Source organism: Cuculus canorus, chromosome 9, assembly GCF_017976375.1.
Source record: "Cuculus canorus isolate bCucCan1 chromosome 9, bCucCan1.pri, whole genome shotgun sequence".
Classification (NCBI taxonomy): Eukaryota; Metazoa; Chordata; class Aves; order Cuculiformes; family Cuculidae; genus Cuculus; species Cuculus canorus.
In genome coordinates, this window is record NC_071409.1 from 13,451,312 (window position 1) to 13,472,771 (window position 21,460).

Consider the following 21,460-nt stretch of genomic DNA (forward strand, 5'->3'; position numbering starts at 1 on the left):
TGGAGACAGAGCTGCCCACAAGGTTAGTCTCTTGGTATTGCAAAACTCTGAAGGCAGCAGTGTCGCAGTAGGAAGGGAGGGGGCAGGAGGGCTCACAGCCTGCGGTGGGTTTCAGTGTCACATCCTGGCTGCCTTAGACTAAGTGCTGGGGTTCTTTATGACCTTCATGTATTCAAACTGCTCAGCAAATCATGGACAGGGTGAGGTTTTCTGCTGGAGCAGCAGCTCGTTTGAGTATCGGTGTCATGCCTGAAGGAAAAGATAAGGCTGCTCATAGACCCCCTCTTAGCCAACTCTACTTTCAGCATCGGTACCAAGAATACAGTGACAGGCTTCACAGATTGCCACCACCACTTGAAACCTCTGTATGGGTTCAACCAGCAGAAAACTTCCAAGTTTGCCTCAAGGCCAGGAAGCTAAGCAGTGGCAGAAATCAATTCTTCTCCTTTTCTTCTAGAAATAGATCCAGAACAGATGCTATGTGTTATTTTTCAGTACCAGGAGCTCATTGCCGTGTCTGTCCTCCAAAACACTGAGGATGATCCATTTGGTAGCTCTGAATTGGAAGTACCCTGAGTGCTGGCATGAGGGAGGTAATTGTGAGAGAAAGAAATCTGGAATTAGTTCGCTGGTGGATGATGTCTTTGAAGCTTAAAATTGTAAGAGTCACAAGGTTCCCAGTAAGGCTGTACACAGCTTTGTGCTGTGCAGGAGCTTTTTATTTTAAGAAAAGAGCTAAGAAATTGGTTTGGAAATTTACTGTTTAACAAAACTGAAAAGGATTGGTCTGAACTAGGACACCAAAGTGTTCAGGCCACTTATGTTGTATAGCACGTGTGCTTAGCACCGTTGTGAGAGATGCTTTCTCAGAGGGCATCGTTTCAGAGGCTTGCCTTTAATTAGCAGTGAGCTGAAAGTAAACATTTGAGAACATTAGGGTTTTGACTAGGTTTATGCAAAATGTTAACAATAAATAACAAACCTGGCTTGAGTATGTTTATCAGAGTTTGTTAGACTTCTTGACCTTTTAGTTGAAGCAAGGCCACAGAGGTATATCTCAAGAGCAGCTTAGCTTTGTCAATCATTACTGAAGTAATGGCAACAACATAATGCTTAACAACTAAACATATTCATGGCAACACCTTTTGTGTTAAATCTGGAAGAACTGTAGTTAATGGTGCATTTCAGCCACTGGCAATAAACTTCAGTGACAATCTATTACTGAACAAATCAGGATCATCTGTTCTGTAGTGATCAGAGCTATGATGCAAACCATCTTCCACCATTGTTTAACTACATCATCTGAATGTGTCCATTAGAATCAAATGGTCTTTATCTTCTGCAATGAAATTTTGTGTCCCTTATGAGAATCACTGGCAACGTGCATTTTTTCAGATTCCTTTTCCTAGCAAACCAGTCCCTGGCAGCTGTATAACAGCAGTAGAGATGACAGTGGTGGTTGTCTCAGGCTGGGAAGGGTTTCCTTCATTCTTGGTGCATGTTTGAGGTGATAGGCACAGTGCACAGGAGGTGGTTGGAGGTAGCTCTGCTTTTTCTGTAATGCCAAAATTGCAGCTGTAGGCAACGTGTAATGAAAGCACAGCCTTGAGATATGGTCTCCGGTGATACTTTATTTGTAGCAGGTCCTGTTAAATACAACCATAGGTTAATATGGAACCAAGCTTCAGCAACAAGAATTTGTGAATAGCTATGAAAATACTGAAACAACCACAAGGTCCTGACCTCAAACTAGTGTTCCTTTAACTTCTAGCAGCTGTTTGAGTTTTTCCTGCAATCCCAAATTAGTTCCCTGGCTAGCAGTAATTTCTGAAGCCTGGGAAGCCATTGGGTAACATGTTCTTGGCAGAAGGCACAATATGCTGAGAAGTTTTAAAAGCTCCAAATTACAGAGGGCAAAACACTGCTGCAAACAAAGTTCTTCCCACATTTCTCCTGCTAGTGATGTGGAGACCTGGAGCTTTGTGTTTCAGTTCATGGATCACAGGAACTGGACTTCTGTGTTTAACCTTCTTTCAGGTAACCAACCCCTTCACTGGGACCAGGCTGATTTTAAGAATTCTTGGTGGGGAAAAAGATTTCAACTTTATAGTACTTAGTCATCAGTCCTTTTTATTTTTTGGGGAAGAATTTTTTGAGAACCTCGAGAATTTGGGGAGGATTCCAATTCCAACAACAATTCCAATTAGTGCAGAGAAAATATGACTGCTGCAGTCCTTTGTTCTGTCTGTGGCTATTGAAATGGAAGAGTACGGGTCTTCAACAGCATGGGTGGGTGTTTGGTTGCATTGATAGATTACTGCCTCAGAGCAGATGCACCATGCTGCAGTCTAACTGTGCTAAGGTAGCTCTGCTGAGATAGTTTGAAGGATTGTAAGAGTCCAGAAGTTGTCATTCAGCCCTGAAGAGTACTCAGGGTACACATAATCAAAGCAATCAGCTGTCTGGTTTTGACCTGTTATTGTAATAATCAGTTGAAGTGCAAAAAAAAAAAAATTAAATATTCTGCACCAGGGTGCATGTGTGACATGGAAAATTACATCAGTTTTAAAAGGACGTGTCTAGAAGTGTTGATGCTTCTGACTTTTTCTCTATTCCTCATTTGGGTTTCAACCACTCATGAAATTTCATACATAATGTTTTATATGAAAGACTTACAACAATTAAACTCCTCTGGTGAAAATAGGGACTGAAAGGCAGTGTGTGCACAGGATCAGATACGTTACAGAGATTTGTGGGATGATTTCTTGCTGTTTAGAGTGACACAACTTTGCACAGCAAAATCCTTGCAATGAAGTTATGTTAATTAGAGATATGGGTTCTCTGAATTATACATACTTGAGATGAAGTTCCAGTACAGAACAAAGTAATGACTTACAAATTACATTCTAACAGTTTTCTCCACAAAATAAATCTAAATTTTTCCCTCTTTCTCATTCTGCTTCCCAGTGTTATTGCAATTCTATCCCTGAAGGGGTTTTTGTAGCATATTTGGGCAAGTGTTATAACACACCTAACAAAAGTCAGCAAAAAATCGTATTGAATTTGATTCAATCGTACTGATGAACCACTCCAGTTACTTTTTGCCCAGGTAATCTGAAACTGAGGCTAAGATTAACAAGGCTTGAAAAAGGCTAGAAAATGTACCTGAAAAACAAGTTTCATGTTCACATATTTGGAATACCTGAAACCTGACTCTGGGAATGATGCACCACTACTATCCAAAACCAGGAGAATGCTGTGTATAGCACGTCTGGTCATAATAGCTCCAATTTCCAGCTATATTCACAATCAGCTACTGGAAAATGAGCTACAGACCAAGAATTTTGTTACGAGACATATTCAGCAGATATTTCTGAATAGCAAAGCCCAGTTCTGTAAACAGGTTTCCAAATCCTACTCGTGTCTCCCAGCTTTTGTCCTTCACTCTTTCACATCAAAAGAAATGCTTTTTCCTTTCACTAACTTTCATCTTCAAACTATTTAATTTATTGAGCTCTCTGCAGGGTTGCCCTTTGGTTTCGATATGGGCTAGCTAGACCAGAGACAGGCAGAGGTGAGCGCTCAGCCCTGTGTCTTTAGGGAGAAGTGTGGTTACACAGCACTTGTATGCATGGCTTTTCCTCTCTACTTCCCACTCTAAGATCAGTAATTATACTGGTAAATCATAAAATAACAACATACATCTGCTCTCTCTGATTTACATGTGTGTTTTCAGTTAGCAGACTCTGAGTTGGACTGTGAGCTTGGCGAGAGGTGAGTTTGGCTCTCCATTTCCACTCCCACAGCTGCTCCCACCCTGGGCTTTTTTGGGGAAGCTGCACTCCTGCCCAGCACACTGGCACAGCAGAGGAATGAGGGCTTCTGGGAAAGGGCCATTTAGTTTTTCTTCCAAAATAGGAAAAGGAGGCTGGCAACTTTTTGGGTTTTCAGCAAAACCACTGGTGGCTGGTACCAGTCTTGAAAGGCAAACCAGTTGCATGCTGCTTCATACACCATCTGCATCTGCTCCCATCTACACAGAGAAACTTCTGATAAGGTTCCCTTGATGAAGGAAAATGTCTCAGTTCTCTTCTTACTGATGGTGCACTTTTTTGTGTTGGTAGATGTGCTTTGGAGCCAGGACGGTCCCCTCACACTGGACTGAATGTTCCTTTTATTTTTCCCTTGTTAGGTGTGTTGGGCAGAGTGATGAAAACTTTAGCAGCTGGCATGTGTGGTAAGTTTCAGATCTGTTTTAGAAGGAAAAACTGTCAGATAATATACTTTGATGGATATACAGAGAGAAAAGCATTAAGAGAGACTGATAGCTAGAGAGCATTGCTCCTGGGCTGTCCCTGTGTTCTGTCTTTACTGACTAATGGGAATCATTTATCCATATCCTCTTCACTGTACTCTGACAACTGAGCTGGGCAAAACCGATGAATGATTTGGAGGAGAAATGTTTAAATTTCCAGCCAGCACCTGGTACTGAGCAATGAAACATTGGTTTCCAAGGACTTTGATCATGTCCAGTATACTGATGGGGAAAGTGCAACATTTAACAGCTATTTGCAAAAAGATGTTAATGAATATGTTAATTTGAAGACATGCAGCCATCTGTCGGTGCTGCCCACAGATGGTAATGGTACTGTTCCTCCCCTACGACTTCTGCCTCAGGTTCCTGATGTTGTTTTGCCTGGCCTTGCTCCTGTCCTGCGGGATCTGCTGCTGCCTGCAATGCTGGCTGAAACGGCGGAGCTGCCTCCCCCACCAACGCACCCTGGCCGTCTTTGCACTCAGTAGTTCAGATGCCTTTTGTGGTTAGTCCTCTCCCTACTTGCTGCAAGGCCCTGCTGGCCCTGGTAGGCTTCTCCATGGCCCATCGATTGCGTACTAAGAGGCAGCCATGTTGAGCAGCAGCTGGGCTGCAATGGGTGCTGTGTTTCTAGTGAATAGTGGGGTATTTGGGCATCTTGGGCAATCGTTCAGACCACAGAGCTGGAGGGCTTAAGCAAGCCACGTCCTCTTTTCCCTAGCCATACCTTCCGCCGAACTCAGTGCTCTCCGTGTGTCCCAAGGTGCCTAGTCCAGACTTGGCCATAATAACACTGGGGATGTGTGCGACTTTCTTCGTGCCGGGACACTCAGCTATGTGACGTACTGAGCTGTGGGCAATGCTTCGGGTCAGGCAGCCCTTTCCAAGATGTGACCAGCATTTCTTGCTCAGGCAAGACCCTATTGGTGTACCCAAGCCACCCCAGCAGGCAGCTGAACTGGCTGGTATACCTGGGGCCTGTCAAAAGGTTGTCTTGGTGGGTGCTGTTCATCACAGTAGCTGCCCTCAGAATTTCAAGCAACAAGACTTTTGGGGTCTGGGTTATGATGACTGTGTATAGCACCCAGCACTGACATAGAGTATTGCCAGCAGCACCAGCACACTGGCCAGATAGCAGTCTCTCCAAGAAGAATGAAGCTAATTCTGTCATTAGACTAAGCCCTTCCTAGAGGAGATATTGCCTGCTTTCAGGGTGGTCAGAAACAGTGTCTCTGCAGGGAGGACCCATCCCAAACCCAGCCAGATTCCTTTATTCTCACTTCTTGTATCTGGAATTTGTGGTAAGAGACTTTGAGATGCCATGCTTCAAAAAATACATCCATGCATTTCTTGTCTCTAAGTGGCTTGGCAGCTCCTCCCAGTCTCACCCCTTTCACCCCCGCACTTGCTCTTCGTGACTGTCTGCTACATGATTATGGCTTTGCTTTTTCCCCAGAGAGTGAAGTGCCTCAGTGCCCATTCTCCGGATCTCTGAACCCCTGCATGACTGCAGAGATGTCCTCCTCACCTGCTCCATGGCTCAGCCTTGGAGGAACTGAGTTGCCTCCGTCCTATGAGGATATTATGAAGGAAAATAAGCTCTAGACACCACATGTTGGCTCCCTGCGGTTCCATCTGGTTCATCAGAGATCTTCCATTAGGCTACAACAGTGTGATATCAAATCAGCCCTTTCTACAGGTTGGCCCAGAGACTGAAAAACAGCACAAATTTCATCTTAACCTAAAAGGAGAGACAAAATGCAGCAGAATAAATGCCAAAAGCATGTGTTGGATCTGTCACAGGAGCTCAGATTGATATTTTGTTAAGACTCTAGGTTTTGAGAAGCTCCCTCAAAGGTCTGTCTGTATTCGGTGTTTCTGGCTCAGCCTCCAGATTTATTTCTCTAAGGCTACTTGCACTGGTGCAACCCCATGTGTTTTAGAACCAAACATTGATAAATGACTTGATAGTTACTTCTCAAACTTGAGCTGCCTCCTTCACTCAGCACAGTGCCAACAAACACCCTCTGGCAAAGTCATGTTGTTCTAATACATTGTAATGCAATCATGCCACTCTGCAATGAAGGATTATTTGCCACATTTAAAATATTTAGCACAGCATATCAGATTTGTTTAGTGCGAAAGGCAGAAAATTTATGACCAGGAGAGGGAAAGCAAGACATGGTGATTATGGGGGGAGTAGAAGCAGCAGGGGCTGGCTACAGAAAGTGAAAAAAGTGAGTTTACTCACTTAAGCTGTTCTTAATTTCATGGTGACTGTCCCCAGCTACTTTTGCCTTAGCCTTACAGACCTATGAGCTTTTTATTGCACAGAGCCCACATGGCAGTTCCCCAAAAGCATGAATTATGGGGTTAGGTATTAGGTGTTTAGCTACAGAGATTTATTAGGATAGAGAATGCAATTTTCTTTGAGTTTACTACTGCAGACAGGACAGGAAGAGACTTCAAGAAGCCATCCAATCTGTCTTGCACCCAAACAGGATCAGCTCTACCTAAGCCATTCTAGGAGGTATTAGCCTGCCTAGTGCTCAAATTACAGAGGAAGGGTGCAGAATTTTCCCCTTAGCTGGATTTCAGATGAAAGCAAACATTTCCTTTGTTTGCCATAGGCAGGTGACTGAAGGCTGAATTCAGCCTGCCTGACCTCCCTGTCTCTGCTCTCTCAAAGGCAAGGGCCGGGGGCTGCAATTAGCCCCACTTGGTGCAGTAGGTAACTGTCGCATCTAGTACCTTGCGCTGCACATGCAAGGATCCACGATCTCCCAGTCAAAGTGGGCAGCTGGGTCCATCTTGGGTACCACAAAAGATTAATGGAAGCCCACAGCCTGCCTCACGGAGTAGTTCCCTAGCTGTAGGGTGGGGCTAGTACCAGTTCCTCTGCTGAGAAAGGGAACTGGGAAGATAAATCCACGGAAGGTTGTGAAATGCTCACATTTTCTCTTAATGAAGCTGTGTAAGTACCTTCGTGAGATAAAGAATTATAGCATATTTTGAGAGACAAATTCTCTGCCAGCACCACTGCAAATTATCGCCATAAAATCTTATTTTAGAAGCAGCTTTAATGTTCGAGTCTTGTGTGAAGGGAAATGTTACTGTAACAAAATGAATGTTTGTGCCAGCAGGCTAAAATATTACGAGGTTTATTAATAAGGAAAATTAGCAAGTGCAGCCTTGGCCAGCGGAGACATTGAGCAATTCCTGAGTGTCTTTTCACTGTCTGAACTTGGTAAGAATTGCAGGTAAACAGCACCTCTCAGAATCAGACCTTCTTCACACGTAACTACTTCTACTACTCAATCCCTTCATTTTATGCCCTGAAGCATGAGATTTGATTATATTTGTCACTTCAGCTTGCATAGCCTGCTAGTGGGCATTAAATCAGCCATTGTTTCCTCCCCACCTACACACTGTATTAGCTCCAGTGACCCTTTCATGGAAGTGAACTCCACAGTTTGTCTGCATTATATGCTGCATAAAACATTACAGTCTTCCACTTATTACTTGGCTTTAAATAAATTGCTGCCTTTAATTTCATTGAATGTCACCTTCTAATCAGATGGCTGGAGAGGCTATCAAGCAAGGACTGCTCTGGTTTCAATGCTTTCATCACTCTGCATCTCTCTTTCGCAAAGTCCAGAAAGCAGCACTCATTATCAGGATGGTAAATCCCACCCAACAGAGGGCAAGGGAGGCACTCGGCAACACATCCAGGAGGCTGCTGCTCTTGCAGCAACGCTCATGGGAAACGGGTTTCTGTTTCTGTGGCACTAGTATGTATTCCAGTGCGTTCAGTTTCATGTATGGGGTACTTTAATTATTCACTAAACAATAAAATTATTCCATCAAAATTGCATCAAGTTTATAGTGAAGCGAGCTAGTGGCTGTCACAAAACTAGGCTCCAGCTAGAGTCACCAGCATGGGAGGAGCTGTGTGCTGTGGTACTTGTGCGAGGTGACAGGAGACGTGAATGCTTCGAAAAGCTGCTGAAGACCAGGAGCTATCTGGAAAAAGAGCTCAGGTAGGGTTGTTTTGCAGGGGGCGGTGCATAAACTGACCTTGCTGCTGGCTTGGGGTGGGAAAGGAGGGCACCCCGAAAGGAGGCTCAGTGGGCACTGGCCTCGTCCTTGGCTCCCTGATCATTAAGATTGAGAAAAGGTTGTGTTTCCTCCCTGTGCAAATGTGTTTGGGATGGCCTCACTGACCTACTATTGTCTATGAAAGCTGCTCCTTCCAGACTGCCCCCTTAATCCAAGGTGCTCCAGGAGAATGGACAATGTTTCTCCAGAACTGCACTCCCATTCTTACAAAAGCAGACATTTTTCTGGTACCTTATGCTGTCCTTAATGAGGGCAGTTAGTGCAGTTTGGCTGATGTTTCCAGTATTATAAGGAAAGACGAGTCATTTCTTTATAATTCATCACCTTAGGAATAGGGTTTGCTTTGGAAAAGCACTTGTTCTGCTGTGAACCTCTGGCTGCCACTCATCCTCTGACTTACACTTCCTGTTAACATTGCGAAGAAATGGCAGACTACTCTAGAAATAAAACAGAAAACAGTAGAAGGCAGATGTATTTGTGGGAGAACTTGTCAGCAAGCCTTGAAAGGGGGAAATGGGAGCAGTGCAGAGAAGCTAATTGCTTGGTGACCATCTGGAAGGAAAAAAAGAAGGGAATGTGGGGAGGCACACTGCCGGACTTTCACCTCTGCGCATCAAGAGCTGAATAATAAGGTCATAATCAGGCTCTCATGCAAAATAGAGCAAAACTAAAGGCAGCTGACTCATAACTGGGGATCAGTCAGGGCTGCCAGCAGAGTTACACCCAAAAGATGTGAAAATAATAAAAATTCTCGTTAATCTATTGTTTTTTATTGTCATTTGAAGACTCTGGATTACGGGCTAAAGGCTTCTGTGTAGGGAGAAAGAGGATGGTGCCAAGGACAGATGCTTGCCCTAGTTGGGTCACTAGATGGCACAAGTCTGACTCTTTCCCTTCTCGCTCAAAGGCATCTTACAGCAGGGACCCAAGAGCTACCAGGAAAAAAATTGTCCTTCCCTCCCTGCAACAGTGCTTGTGCAGAATATTTCTGTCATTAATCACTTGCCCAGAATATTTAGCAGACGAGAAGAGCAAACTGCGGGGGTCCAGCCCCAGCCGAGGGTGAAAACCTTTCTTTCTTGCTAACATCTTATTTTTCTCTCTTTGGAAGTTTATGAAATGACCATAAGTGGATGAGCCGAAGCTGAGGATAAAATCTGCCAGCTGTCAAAGAGCCGTTGCTGCAGGTGCGCCCTGGGGTCTGCAGCTACCAGCAAAGGTCTGGGCAGCCTTTAAATCACACCCCAGTTTCACAAGGGTTGATCCTGTTTGTGCTGCTGCCATTTGCGGGTCCTTGCAGTAGAGCATCAGAGCAGCTCACCTGACAAAGGACCTTTCTGGGCAAAACTTGGATGTGGGGTCAGAGAAAAAAGACACACAAAGACAACTGCATTTATTATATCTCACAAGTGTTAAAATACATAAGAAAAACAGAATTCTGAAGTAACATTCTTATCTACTGAAAATGATTGTTCGGATCTACTGAATTCACACAAAAATTGCAACGTGTGTGAAAAGGAGGGAAATCCGTATTCTGGAAAATATGCAGCTGCAGTAGAAGATAGTCTAGTTCACAAGGTAACAGTAAGAGTCCTAATTAGAACCAAATTATTAAGAGCCTTTATGAACAAGGCTAACCGAGGCAGTGACAGAACAATATATTGCATGCAGAAAAGGACAACCATTGCAGATATCACTGTTTTATTCTGTTTCTTACTTGCATATATCAAAATGGGAAATCAATATCTATTTGTAAAGCATGAAATTAACTTAGCAAAGAGCTTTCCTACAAGGCTTTGCTATTTTCCATAACCTGCAACCAGCTGGAGCCCTGGAAAAGAACACTGAGCTGTGTGCTGTTAGTGGAGAGGGCAACAGAGAACCCCAAGTTCAAGGAGACACCATGAGGCAAGTGCATCAGGGAGGAAACCAAGAGCCCCAGCTCTCAGCTAAGTCCTTGGCTCTGCCTATTCCCTGGGAAAAAAAAGCAACGAGACTGAGATGCCCAAGCATACTAAAATACTCCCTGGAAGTTATTGAAAATCTGCAGAAGGCTAAAAGGCTCATGACACCAAAGGATTAAATGTTGAGCCTCAGCCGGAAATTGTAACTGAGGGAAGAGCTTTCAGAAGCTGTCGATGGCCATTAGGAAGGCAAAGTCAATTTATATCTTTCCTAGCTGGCTGCTGCTCAATGGGATGTAGGTAGGCATTAAGGAAATACCTTAATAACTGAACTCACCTGCAATGTCTTTAGTCTTAGGGACTGGCTGTGATTTTGAAAGAAAATAAGTCCTGTGTACTTTCTGGGAGGTTTCTTACTAATGAATAAACAACCAAACTAAAATAGATCTGCATTGTGGCATGGTAATGAGCATGAGGAGTGAATACTGAAGTCATGAAATCACAGTCAGAATTAAATAAAACGGTGAATTAACAATTAAATATTAACAACTGATCAAAACATCAGATAAACTGACAGCAAGATTTCAATAATGAAGCAATGCGGCATTGGACTTGTTATGAAACACCAACCCAGCAAACCTAAGGCTTGCTGTGACATTTTTCTAGTCTCCTTGTGCAGAAGCTGGATCCTCAAAAGATACCATAGATTGTGGCTACAACAGGAGCATAGTTAAAGAATTAACCCTTATCCTGCATAGATATTGAAGAAGAGAAAGGCTCACAAATGTTTGTGCAACTTTCTTTGTATACATAAATATTTTAGGATGATGAACCCTGAGTTAAGGTAGTATTTGGGGTATGTGTGTGCCTTATTTGTGTAGTCCCAGGAGAGGCACAGGGCTGGAGGGACTAATGAGACCAGCCCTCTATATTCACCCTGACCAGGACATACACATTTAATCTCAAAGTGTCCACTGAGCTGCTTCTTGGTGTGACCCACCTGCTGCAAGTCACAAAACACCTCCCACCACCTTAAAACGAGCCAAAGACCCTTATGACAAAGACCCAGAAAACTTCTCAACTGCAGCTTGCAGGAGAATAAGAACAGGAGAAGTCGATGGTCTGAGATCTGCAATTAGATCTGCATTAGGATGCAATCCTAGATCATTTCTACTCTTGTAACCAAGAAATAATTCTTCCCAGGGAGAGATAATCTTCATGCTTCAGAAAAAAAGCTATAGAAAACAGCAGCAAGAGACTGGCAGATGTCCCTAAGTGTTAATGATGAGAGCTAACACGTTGGTTGCATAGTCTGGGAAGAATTTGATTCTGGATTTTGGTCCAAGTTATGATGCCTTTCCTCAGTACCTCCTCCCAAGGAGCATCTTTGTGCTGGCTGAGTCAGGCAGGGGCAGCCTGTGGTGTCAGGGCATCTCTTCTCCCTCAGGGAGGCTGAGACAGTGTTGGCCTCCCTGGGAAGGAGCAGGGATGCAGGCATTGGAGCAGTGGCAGAGCAAAGCTTTGCCTTTGCAGTGGGTTCATCCTCCCTCTCCTTCTTGACATATCCCTGAAGGAACATGGAAGCAGAGGCAAAGCCCAGGAACCAGACCCACAAACATCCTAAGAGCTTCCCTCCTCTAGCAAGATGTACCAGTTCCAGCTCTTTCACTGCAAAAGCCACACAACAAACACGTATTTCTGAAGTGACTATGAAAAAGTTAAAAAAAAAAAAAAAGCTCTGGATGCATCTTCTTGCAATAACAGGCAAGAAATTCCTGTCAACTCCAGATCTTTTTGTGCATTCTTGTGTAATTGTGCACTCTTGTATTCATGGTGTAATCCATTAATTCATCATGGCACTCATAACGCTTGTACTCCTTGTCTCCCAGGAGTTCGTGAAAAAGCTTCCGTGACATCTCCTACTGTGCTTACATCTGTTCAATACAGCTCATCCATTGGCAGTAAGTTGCTTTCAGTTTGGCTTACACAAATATCTGCCAACTAAAGCAGCATGAACTTTGCAGGCATGAAACCTCCCTTGCCTGGGCAGCAACACTGTCTCAAGGGCTCTTGCTGAGGTGGTTGTGTTACGGTCTGAGACTTGTGGAGCTTCTTGAACCCACAGCAAAGCCATACGGACCTGTTGTTATCCCATCTGTCCTAGGGTCTGAGTGTTATTTGATTAGGCCCATGTCAGAACGGTTTATGTTTTTACCAGTGCTGGTCAGTTCTGTGCTGGAGCCCAAGATGCTGCTTCTAGGATAACCAAGAGAGGACTCAGTCCCTCATTTTCCATAGTAGGGACTATCAGAGTTAACCTTTGGGACATAGCCCACTCCATCCACAATCACCTCATCACCCTCTGGTCCTCATAGCATAAGGCCTCACTTCATATTGCCTCTCAGGAGGAAGGGAGTTTCTCCATCTAGTCCCTCCACCAAGCAGTCCATGGAGGAAGCCTACCTCTGATGGAGTGTCAGTACCCACAGATGTGCACACCCTCTTGAGACTCCACTGTTGTTTCTCCACTCCTGCTGAACAGAAATGTCTCTGTGCTGAGAGACTTTTCTCACTCCCTGGTGCCCATGACTGTATTACGATGTTGTGCTCATGGTAGAAAGGACTGGATCTGGGCAATTCCTAGTAACCCTGAAAAACCTGCTTCTCAGCTTCTCTTTCCTTCAAATGCATGGAAGAGCATTTGCATCCATTCTTAGGGAGCATACTAAACTGCATTAAGTTTTTTTCACGCAGCCTAGTGAATACATGAGTGATGCTCTAGTCTCACCCAGCCTATGGCAGCCTGGATTGCAGCAAGGGACAACACACTTGAACTGGATTTAAATACCTTTTGATAGAAAGTGATGATGGATTTTACTGTCATTTTTCCTAGTTTCTACTTTGTATAGGCATATTGTCATGCAAAAGGTCAGGTCTTGGGTATTCACTCACCTTGGTTTTCTCCAGGCTTTTTACTAAGCAGAAAGAACCTGCCAATTTCCAGATCTCAGTGAGTCTAGAGCATCTGTAATGTACATTTTAACAGTTACTGAGTAGGACTGTATTTTGCAGGGAGAAATGCACCTGAATTTGCAGTGTTTTCTCAGTGCAGAGACTCAAGGGCCAAAGAGAGGGCCAGGCATTTAACACAGCTCTTCTGCTGAACTCTCCAGCTGCCTTTAGGAGGAGCAGAACCCCATGCTGGTACACAGTGTCCAGATGTTGGACAGACGATCAGTCGCTCTCTTCAACTGTATCTGCTGCTTTGTATGTTCTGTTAACACATTTCCAGACACAGAACAGAGCCATCGTACAGCTTGGGGATCTTCATGCCAAACACCAACGTCTGATCCAGGAGTGGTTCTCATTTGTGCTGATAGTGTTGATTCAAATGCTGAAAGAGTTTCTGGTGTTTATTTCAGTCCGTGCTGATGTAAATGGCCTCAGCACTCAAGACAACGGGAATCCCTAAAGCAAGGTCTCCTTAGAGATTACTTTCTTGAAGGCAGGTTGATTTTTAAGCTTTCATAGTGCAAATATTGTAGCGTACAGTACATCTTCGATATTTAACTTTGCATCTGTATTAGAAGCATAGGAGATTGGGTATCTGCACAACCCTCTACAAACAGAAGTAGAGCTCTTTCTGGAGCACTCACCTCCTCCTCACACTCTCGTGTCCACTGCATACATTTTGGCAGTAGCTGTTTGGGAGAATGGCACGTGTACGTTTGTTACGATTGTCCCAGCCGAAGAATAGCCTTTCCTCAAGGAGTGAGCAGAGTGGAGTCTTCCAGAGCTTGTCTCTGTGAGGCACAGGGAGAGAAATAGTATCTGCTTACAAGTGCTTGGTGTCTTTCTGCTTCAAAACCTTGAAAAGCAGAGAAAGCAACTCTCCAAGATAAGACATAAGAACACATTTTATGTCGTAGTCACACCTCAGCTCCCACCTGAACACCTTGATGTGCTTTCTAGAGCTGCTGAAATAACGCTATTCCCATTTTGCAGCTGAAGACATTGCTACTGGGGATGAGCAACCATCCTGAAGAATGTCCCTGAGGGACTTTCCCCACCCTGTGTGCCTGCAGCAGGCCCCAAGCAGTGGCTCTCTGAACCGTCAGTCCTGCCATGGTTCCTCACCTCTGAAGAGATACATGCAGCAGGTGAGCAGGGCCCCAGATAAGAAACAGCCGAGTGACCCCGCCATGCCGAGCCAGCATGACCAGCCAAACTTGTATTGGATGCCCAAAAACACGTCGTGGAAGACAAGAGAGGAGCGCTCCACGTAGACATCAACAGCATACCACACCGAGCCAGTAATGCCTGGGAGACCTGCAGGACAGGAGGGAGGTGCCACACAGAGCTCCCAGACGGACCACAAGGAGATCACAAACATGAAATCTAGAGCTATAGCCTGCTCTCTGCTGGGTCGGACTTTAGAATGGGAAGACCTCCCTCAGAGGGCAGTATTTGGCCCCTGTTCAGTCTGAGCCTGGTCACTCTAGCAGATTCACCCTGGCTCCTGCTGATATCAGCTGGAATGCTGTCAGGCAGAGGCTGTGCCTTCCGGCTTGGCACTCACAGACACCATCAGTGCTGGTTGGCAGCACTCAGGTTTCTGCAGTAAAAGGCAGAAAACTCTTCCCTCATCCTGATTATCGTGTTGTTGTAAGTTGCTTCAAGAACTGAATTATCTAATCTGTTTTTACTTTCAGAACTTTAACATCATTTTTCAGACAAAATTATGGAGGTAAATGGAGGGTATTTAGAAGAACCTCTCGAAGTGTTTTACCTGTGTTCCTAGTAATTAGGGTGAGTTGTGCGCTAAATGTGCTTACACTGAATTAGAGATAGATGCTCAATATTGGCATAAAGTCAAATCAAATTACTTTGCATCTAGCTGGCTGTCTATTTATTTCTTTATTTTTTATCCCACTAGCTGTAACAGCCAAGTGCCTCTGTCAGCTGGATATTTATCAACTAGGAGGGACAGAGGTGTTATTATCCTTTTATTGGAGATCAACTGCAGAGATTTTGGGCTAAGTAACTTGCCCAAGGTCATACATCTGTGGCAAAGCCGGGAACCAGACTGGGATGCCAGGACTTTCTAGACCTTCAGCAATTAGGTCTCTTTGCCTTAACAACAACACTGACTTCTTCACAGTAAAACAGCAGTAAATAGAAGTCAGTCAACAGACGAAGCTATATTGCACAAATAAAGCAAATAAAGATCCTTCCCCCACGTTTACCCTCTAGAAAATCACCAGCTCCTCTCCCCAGAATAAGAGAAGTCTTTAAAGCTTCCCACATTTGCTAAAGGGTGTCCTGCAGCATGGGAGAACAGTGAGGGATACCTGCAATGAGCAATGTAACTCCAGACACGAGGCAGATGCGCAGTTTGATGAGTGGCTCATCAGGAAGGAATTTCACACAGTCTAGTCCCAGAACAAGGAAGAGAAATCCAAATCCTGACAGGACATCTGCTGTGATCATCATCGCTCGGGTCAGCACCAGCTTCACTGCAGGACAAAAGCAGATTTTTCTAGTGCACAAGGCATGGAAATGTGGGTAGGTAAAGGGGTCATATCCTGTGGAAACAGTTTTTTGGGGAGGTGAAGCTTTCTGCAGCTTCTCCTGGGAGTAATACTTCACTGAGAAAAGAAACATGGATCTAACGTGTATGTGCACCAAATTATTTGATGCTCAGTAGAACAGATGCTCTTTCTGTCTACACTCAAGTGTTCCGACCACTTGTAGAAACTTCTTTGACTTACATACCAGGATGCTCAGCAAAGATGGAGTCGTACTCATCACAAGTTTGGATCCCATCAAAAACATTTGTGACACATTCCCACCACAGGCCACGACATTTTGTACTCACCTGTGTGTTGAGAAGAAAAAGATGACCATAAGTTAATGTATCTACCAACGCAGCAGATGGTCAGTTAGGCCCTTCAACAGAAATCCTGTTTCAGTTAATGTCGATGGCAAGCTTGAGCTGTTTATCTTGAAGAAGAAAAAAGTGGCAGTATGGGGAAAAAGAACAATGTTTTCTGTGTTCCTGCTCCTCTGTTCTGTTTCCTAAAGGAAATTTCTGTGAGGAGCTGGAAGGTGGCTTACAGGATTGATCTAAGAGCAGGTTTGATTACTCCTTGCCAAATGCTTGTCTAAGCTGAGCTGGGCAGGGCTATGGACCAAATGACCTGAGACTTTCCTGTCCATGCTCCCCTTACACCATCCTTCTGCCAAGAAGGATCAGCCCAGAGGGGAATGTGACTGATGGGGCAGGAATTGCACCAGGAGTCAGCTGCCTGCAACAGGAGGTGGCTGCGGCGTGGTCAAAGAGTGCTTTGCTGAGAGCAGAGGTGAGGATATGAGCCCCTCTCCAGATGCAGGAGGAAGGCTGCCCCTAATGACTCAGGTAAACACTGCTGGAAAATGAGGTGCAGTCAGCACTGACCCTGGCCCTGGGGTTCCTGGTGTGCTGAAGGCTACGGGATCACACGTACCTGAGCCACACTCATCACTGAGACATCCAGACATGAGCAGATGTTGCAATAGCATCACAGATAATCCTCTCCATTGTCCTGAAGCTGTAGACACCATTCCCAGCCAAGCCTTCCATAAATCACTTTAATATGGGAGGTATTTTCATTACCAATGCAAATACAGCAACAAGCACCTCTAAAACATTCCTGGAATTGCTCATACAAGAAGCAGAGTTAATGTTGGTGCAGCTTTGGACTCCAGCCTGCCCCACTGCTGCCAGCAACAACTGCCGCAGTTAATGGAAGGAGAAACTTTCCTGGGGAAGGGGTTTCACGGAGGGGAAGGGAACAGGGCTTGCTTGGACAAAGTAATAAATTCATTTTTCTTGCACTGTGTAAATCACAAAGCAGATAATAACATATCTCAGCTACTTAATAAAGTCTCATTCAGGATGTATTGAAGTCTGCAGCCAACTGCAATATTTTCTCCACAATACAATATCTGAGCCAAACTATACATCTTCTCTGTGATATTGCACTGTGGACAAAAGGTGAGTAAAAATGACTCACTACTTCAGACTAGCAAAAAAAGATGCTATTCATGTTTGAATTAAAATTATCTATGCATTTCGTTTCATGAAGATGAAAACCACTCACCATTTCTGAGAATCCCATGTTTAATGAAAAATATCACAAAACCAGAAGCAGCAATGCTGGAAAAAAATGGTTTCATTGATTCTGTATATTTCAAGAGAACGGTGTCATGTAAAACAATTTGCTATATTTATATTGGATGTAAGTTTTTCCTGTGTCCTTCTTAATCCAGCTGCAGCCCCTTTTCTGTCTTAACCCACCACTGTACAGGCTGTGCTTGAAATTAGCATATTTTTATTAAATTACATTTTGTTCTGCTTGTACTTATTTCATTTCATGTTCCTCCCAAATTACCTTGGGCTTATTCGTACCACTCGGTATTCAACTAATACTGTCGGTTACTTCCTCACTTGCATGTATTAGTATAGGTTTTTTAAATCTTATAAGCAGCACCTTCGTCTAAATTATTTATAAAGAGACTAACAGGATTCCAGGCTTTGTCAGCCTCCAAGCAAAACAGAAGTCATAAGGTACAATATTTGGGATTATGGTCTATCTTGTGAAATAACACCCTTCCCAGTCAAGAAAAAAAAATTGATAAATGTATTGTGTTTCTTGGGAAGTTTCAGTTGTCACCTACTCCTGCAGGAGTACTGCTGGCCTGAGCTATTCCGGTTTCTGTTATCTGCCTCTTAACCTCCTCCGCTGTCCCTTAGTCCCTACTGTTTTGTGCACTGTTTGTCGTTTGGAGTGTTAATCTGTTTCCTAACCACCCTTGGGCATCTGCCTTTGTGCAGACAGCACAGACCCTCAGGCACATAGCAACTGGCTGCTGTAAATGGGAGAGCGATCCGGTACCGCTGGGGCATCATGCGGACACAGACTTGGAGGAGAAACGGATTTCTCCATCACATGGCCAGACCCATGCACCACATTGATAGTACTAATTCCCCATCACCCCTTTGCCCCCATAGCAGATCTGCTTCGGCTTCCCTGGGCCCAGTCAAGGGCTGCCCAGGAGGTAAGCGTCACAGCCAAGCTCCTCATCTCCCACTTTCATTACGAAACACATTGCCGTGACCTGTTTTCCCCAACACAAGTATGCATGTAAAACATAAACTGCATAATTACTATAATGTATACGTAATTATATTCTGTGCATAATGTATAATTAATATTAAAATAATTCTAATATGAAAAATGATAGAACAAGCACACTCTTCCCCTTCTGGGGAAAGCACAGAAGACAAACATGTGAGTGATGTTAGTCACAGTGTTTTACCGCAGTATAAAAAGATGCCAACATATAATGATTATAAGCCCAGCACGGGAGTAAAACAGGCAGTGTTTAATAGTAATAGTAATTTTTGTAATCCTCCTGCAACTGGGAGCGACTGTGTACACAACACAGTCCTTGTTGGAAAGCAGCTTATGTTTTTTTCGCAGCACAAACTACTGCAAAAATCGACCCAGTCTTGTCTTGATGCTCACAGAGAATGCACCAGCTTAAACTGCTTTCTCTGTTGCTGTACCCTAGTCGTTCTGAGGCTGAGATCTGTGAGAGCTGAGTGCTCACCAGGGTCCCCACAACCCCTTGGAGGTGGCTTCTCCCAGTGCTCCCTGGCCTCTTTCTCCTGGGCTGCTCCTCTCCAGCAGGACCACAGCGAGGGCTTCTCCTCCCCAGTTGCCGAGGCTATGGTCAAAGCCAGGAGACTTTCTATGCTGGATGATGGAGTTCCTTTCTCCTAAAATCAGCAGTTAACTGAATTACCCTTTTTTTCAGCTGAAAACAGGAGTTATAGTGGACTCCACAGCTTTCTGGCCATAGACGGTTTACCTGCATTCGGGTATTTAGAGAGGCAGTGACTCATTAGGGCCATTAAGGAGATCACTGGTCAAGTATTAAGGCTGGGGGTGTTTTTCTCCATCATTTAATATTCACACTCAGAGCAGGAATGTGAGAGTAGTGGCTGCTAATAATCAAACCGGGTGTTAATGGAGCGCTGGGTGTTAATAGGAGACAGCCCAGTGAAGGTTACACAGCCTCAGGGTAACAGATTGGTTCTTTCCTGGACTTGGGAGCTAGGTTTCCCTCTTTTGATTTTCTTGTTAATTGTGGCACAATCTGGGATCCATTTGGCTCTTCTGAGTATACTGGTATCTTCAGCTGACTCTAGGTGATCCACAGCTTCCTGAAATGAACCTAAAATATCTACTAAATTACATGAGAAATGAAGAGTAACATTCCAGGCAGCATCAGTGGGTGCAACACAGTTTCCCCTGCAAAAAGGCAAACTGAGTAGGCACACTGGCCATCAGCAGCCTCACAGCACTGGATCTGTGATCACCTCAGCATCTACAACTACCTTCCAAGACAGGGACTGGCAGTCAGATTGTCGAGATTTCATATGGCATAAAGAAAAAAAGGTATTTTTCTTGTCACTTCTAGCTTTCTTTCTTCAAGTAATAAATCACTAGATGTGATGCAGTTAAATGTCACATTGCAATCATTTGGTGCTGAGGAGTTCTTGTGGTTTCCTACACTGGATAAGAGGTAGAAAGTTTCCTCCTGATATGTTCAGCTGGACTCTGTCTTAATAGGTGTTCACCTTCACTGCATAAAGTATCCAGTAGATTCCCACACTGTGGACCTGCAGCCTTTAAACAGAGGGAAACTGCTGGCTCGCTGCTCTGGGAAGAAAAATATAAACTTGCAGTACCAAGTGCTGAAGAAACAGCAACAGTTTGGGGTTTAGAGCCTCTGGGCTGCAGCTTGCACCTATTCGGCATTCTGCTCCTTTGTTGTTTGCAGATTACTTACGCCAATTCTTCTCTTTAATGTGAGAGCACTAATGTCTGCACAAGTTCAAGAAGATAGTTTTCACCGCTGGATTTGATGTCAGTCCCCGTACACCCCAAAGATTTCTTTTAGCCCTGTAACTCAATGGCTGTTAAGACAAACTCTTGAAAAGCACAGGTGTGCACAATGGACTTTTCCACTAAGAAGTCTGACCTATAGAATTAAAAACATCTTCAAATTATCCCTGCAGGCTGGAGATGTAGGATAACCCTACTCAAGTTCATGCGCATTTAAACCTAGAGCCTGTAGACCTTTCCTGAACTTATTAAGTGACAGTAGAGTCTGGATAATAAAGTCTGGGAGAAAGAATTACACAAAATACCACTTTCCCCCTGCTCTTGCCAGAGTCATTCATTTAATTTTCATCCACTTTAATCTAGCACAACAGAGAAAAAGTACATGAGAGTGGAACAATGATGCCAGGAACCAAACTCTCTCTAGGACTCTTTTGTTTTGGTGATCAGGTTCTCCTCATCCCAATCTTACCTCCAGGGAATCATCGGCATTCACCATCCAGCAGTCTGTCCAGGTAGATGCTATCAAAAACCCAGTAGAGAAAAAAGCAAAAAAACAGCCCACATACTGGAGGAAAAACCTCATGCCAGCAGGTGCTCAGCACATGCAGGGGGGTGAGAAAAACTGCCCAGCCCTCGTTCTTAAAGCCGGGATAGAGGAAGAGCCTCAGTGCCCTAGATCACAGCCACCCTCTTTCAGTGGCCATGAACGACAGGACCTTCTCACTTGTGTGGATGCTATCCGTTAGTTATGGCCACGGGAGCAACGCTCACCTGCAGCGGGAATGGGAGGAGGGCGAGAGCGCCCACGGGAGCTGCTGCAGCCAATCCGCCCTGCACAGTTAAATCTCTTGTCATGCCTTGCTAAAGAGAAATGGGGGTGTGCAGAACTGGCATGCAAATAACTGGAATCCTGGACTTACAAGGAAAACAGATATCATTGCAGGTTTTTACAAAATAGGAATTATGAAAAAAAAATATCAAAACTTGCTCTTCAGGGCTGAAGTTCTGAGCTGCTAAGGGGCACACAGAAGAGGTCTCATTAAGGGGCACACAGAAGAGGTCTCATTAAGGGGCACACGGAAGAGGTCTCAATAAGGGGCACACAGAAGAGGTCTCATGTGTGTACAGAGGTTTATTCCTGTACATTGTTTCACGCCTTAGCAGTG

General features: G+C 44.3%; 2 protein-coding genes across 3 annotated transcripts; one reads left to right on the forward strand and one right to left on the reverse strand.

Moving 5' to 3' along the window:
* The first annotated feature begins 525 nt into the window (after nt 1–525).
* TMEM207 (transmembrane protein 207) lies at nt 526–9,382 on the forward strand. Its single transcript, XM_009565613.2, has 5 exons — nt 526–2,037; nt 3,737–3,774; nt 4,193–4,237; nt 4,678–4,820; nt 5,772–9,382. The coding sequence occupies exons 1-5, from the start codon at nt 1,963–1,965 to the stop codon at nt 5,918–5,920; spliced, it is 450 nt and encodes a 149-aa protein (XP_009563908.1). The 5' UTR covers nt 526–1,962; the 3' UTR covers nt 5,921–9,382.
* A 127-nt stretch (nt 9,383–9,509) lies between these two features.
* CLDN16 (claudin 16) lies at nt 9,510–21,034 on the reverse strand. Of its 2 annotated transcripts, XM_054074275.1 has the most exons (6): nt 20,764–21,034; nt 16,114–16,216; nt 15,690–15,854; nt 14,476–14,667; nt 13,995–14,141; nt 9,510–13,916 (listed from the first exon to the last, which is right to left on the reverse strand). In XM_054074275.1, the coding sequence occupies exons 1-5, from the start codon at nt 20,875–20,877 to the stop codon at nt 14,002–14,004; spliced, it is 714 nt and encodes a 237-aa protein (XP_053930250.1). In that variant the 5' UTR covers nt 20,878–21,034; the 3' UTR covers nt 9,510–13,916; nt 13,995–14,001. The 2 variants fall into 2 exon arrangements, with proteins under 2 accessions (XP_053930250.1, XP_009563909.1); XM_009565614.2 differs by having other exon boundaries at nt 9,510–14,141.
* Between the last annotated feature and the right edge of the window lie 426 nt (nt 21,035–21,460).

Coding starts and splice junctions, on each gene's coding strand:
- TMEM207 (XM_009565613.2), top strand. CDS start 1,963: ATGTGGAGACCTGGAGCTTTGTGTTTCAGTTCATGGATCACAGGAACT. Junction 2,038..3,736: donor TGTGTTTAACCTTCTTTCAG/GTAACCAACCCC, acceptor GTGTGTTTTCAG/TTAGCAGACTCTGAGTTGGA. Junction 4,238..4,677: donor TTTAGCAGCTGGCATGTGTG/GTAAGTTTCAGA, acceptor CTTCTGCCTCAG/GTTCCTGATGTTGTTTTGCC.
- CLDN16 (XM_054074275.1), bottom strand. CDS start 20,877: ATGAGGTTTTTCCTCCAGTATGTGGGCTGTTTTTTTGCTTTTTTCTCT. Junction 15,855..16,113: donor CATCTTTGCTGAGCATCCTG/GTATGTAAGTCA, acceptor TTTGTCCTGCAG/TGAAGCTGGTGCTGACCCGA. Junction 14,142..14,475: donor CTGCATGTATCTCTTCAGAG/GTGAGGAACCAT, acceptor TGTGCCTCACAG/AGACAAGCTCTGGAAGACTC.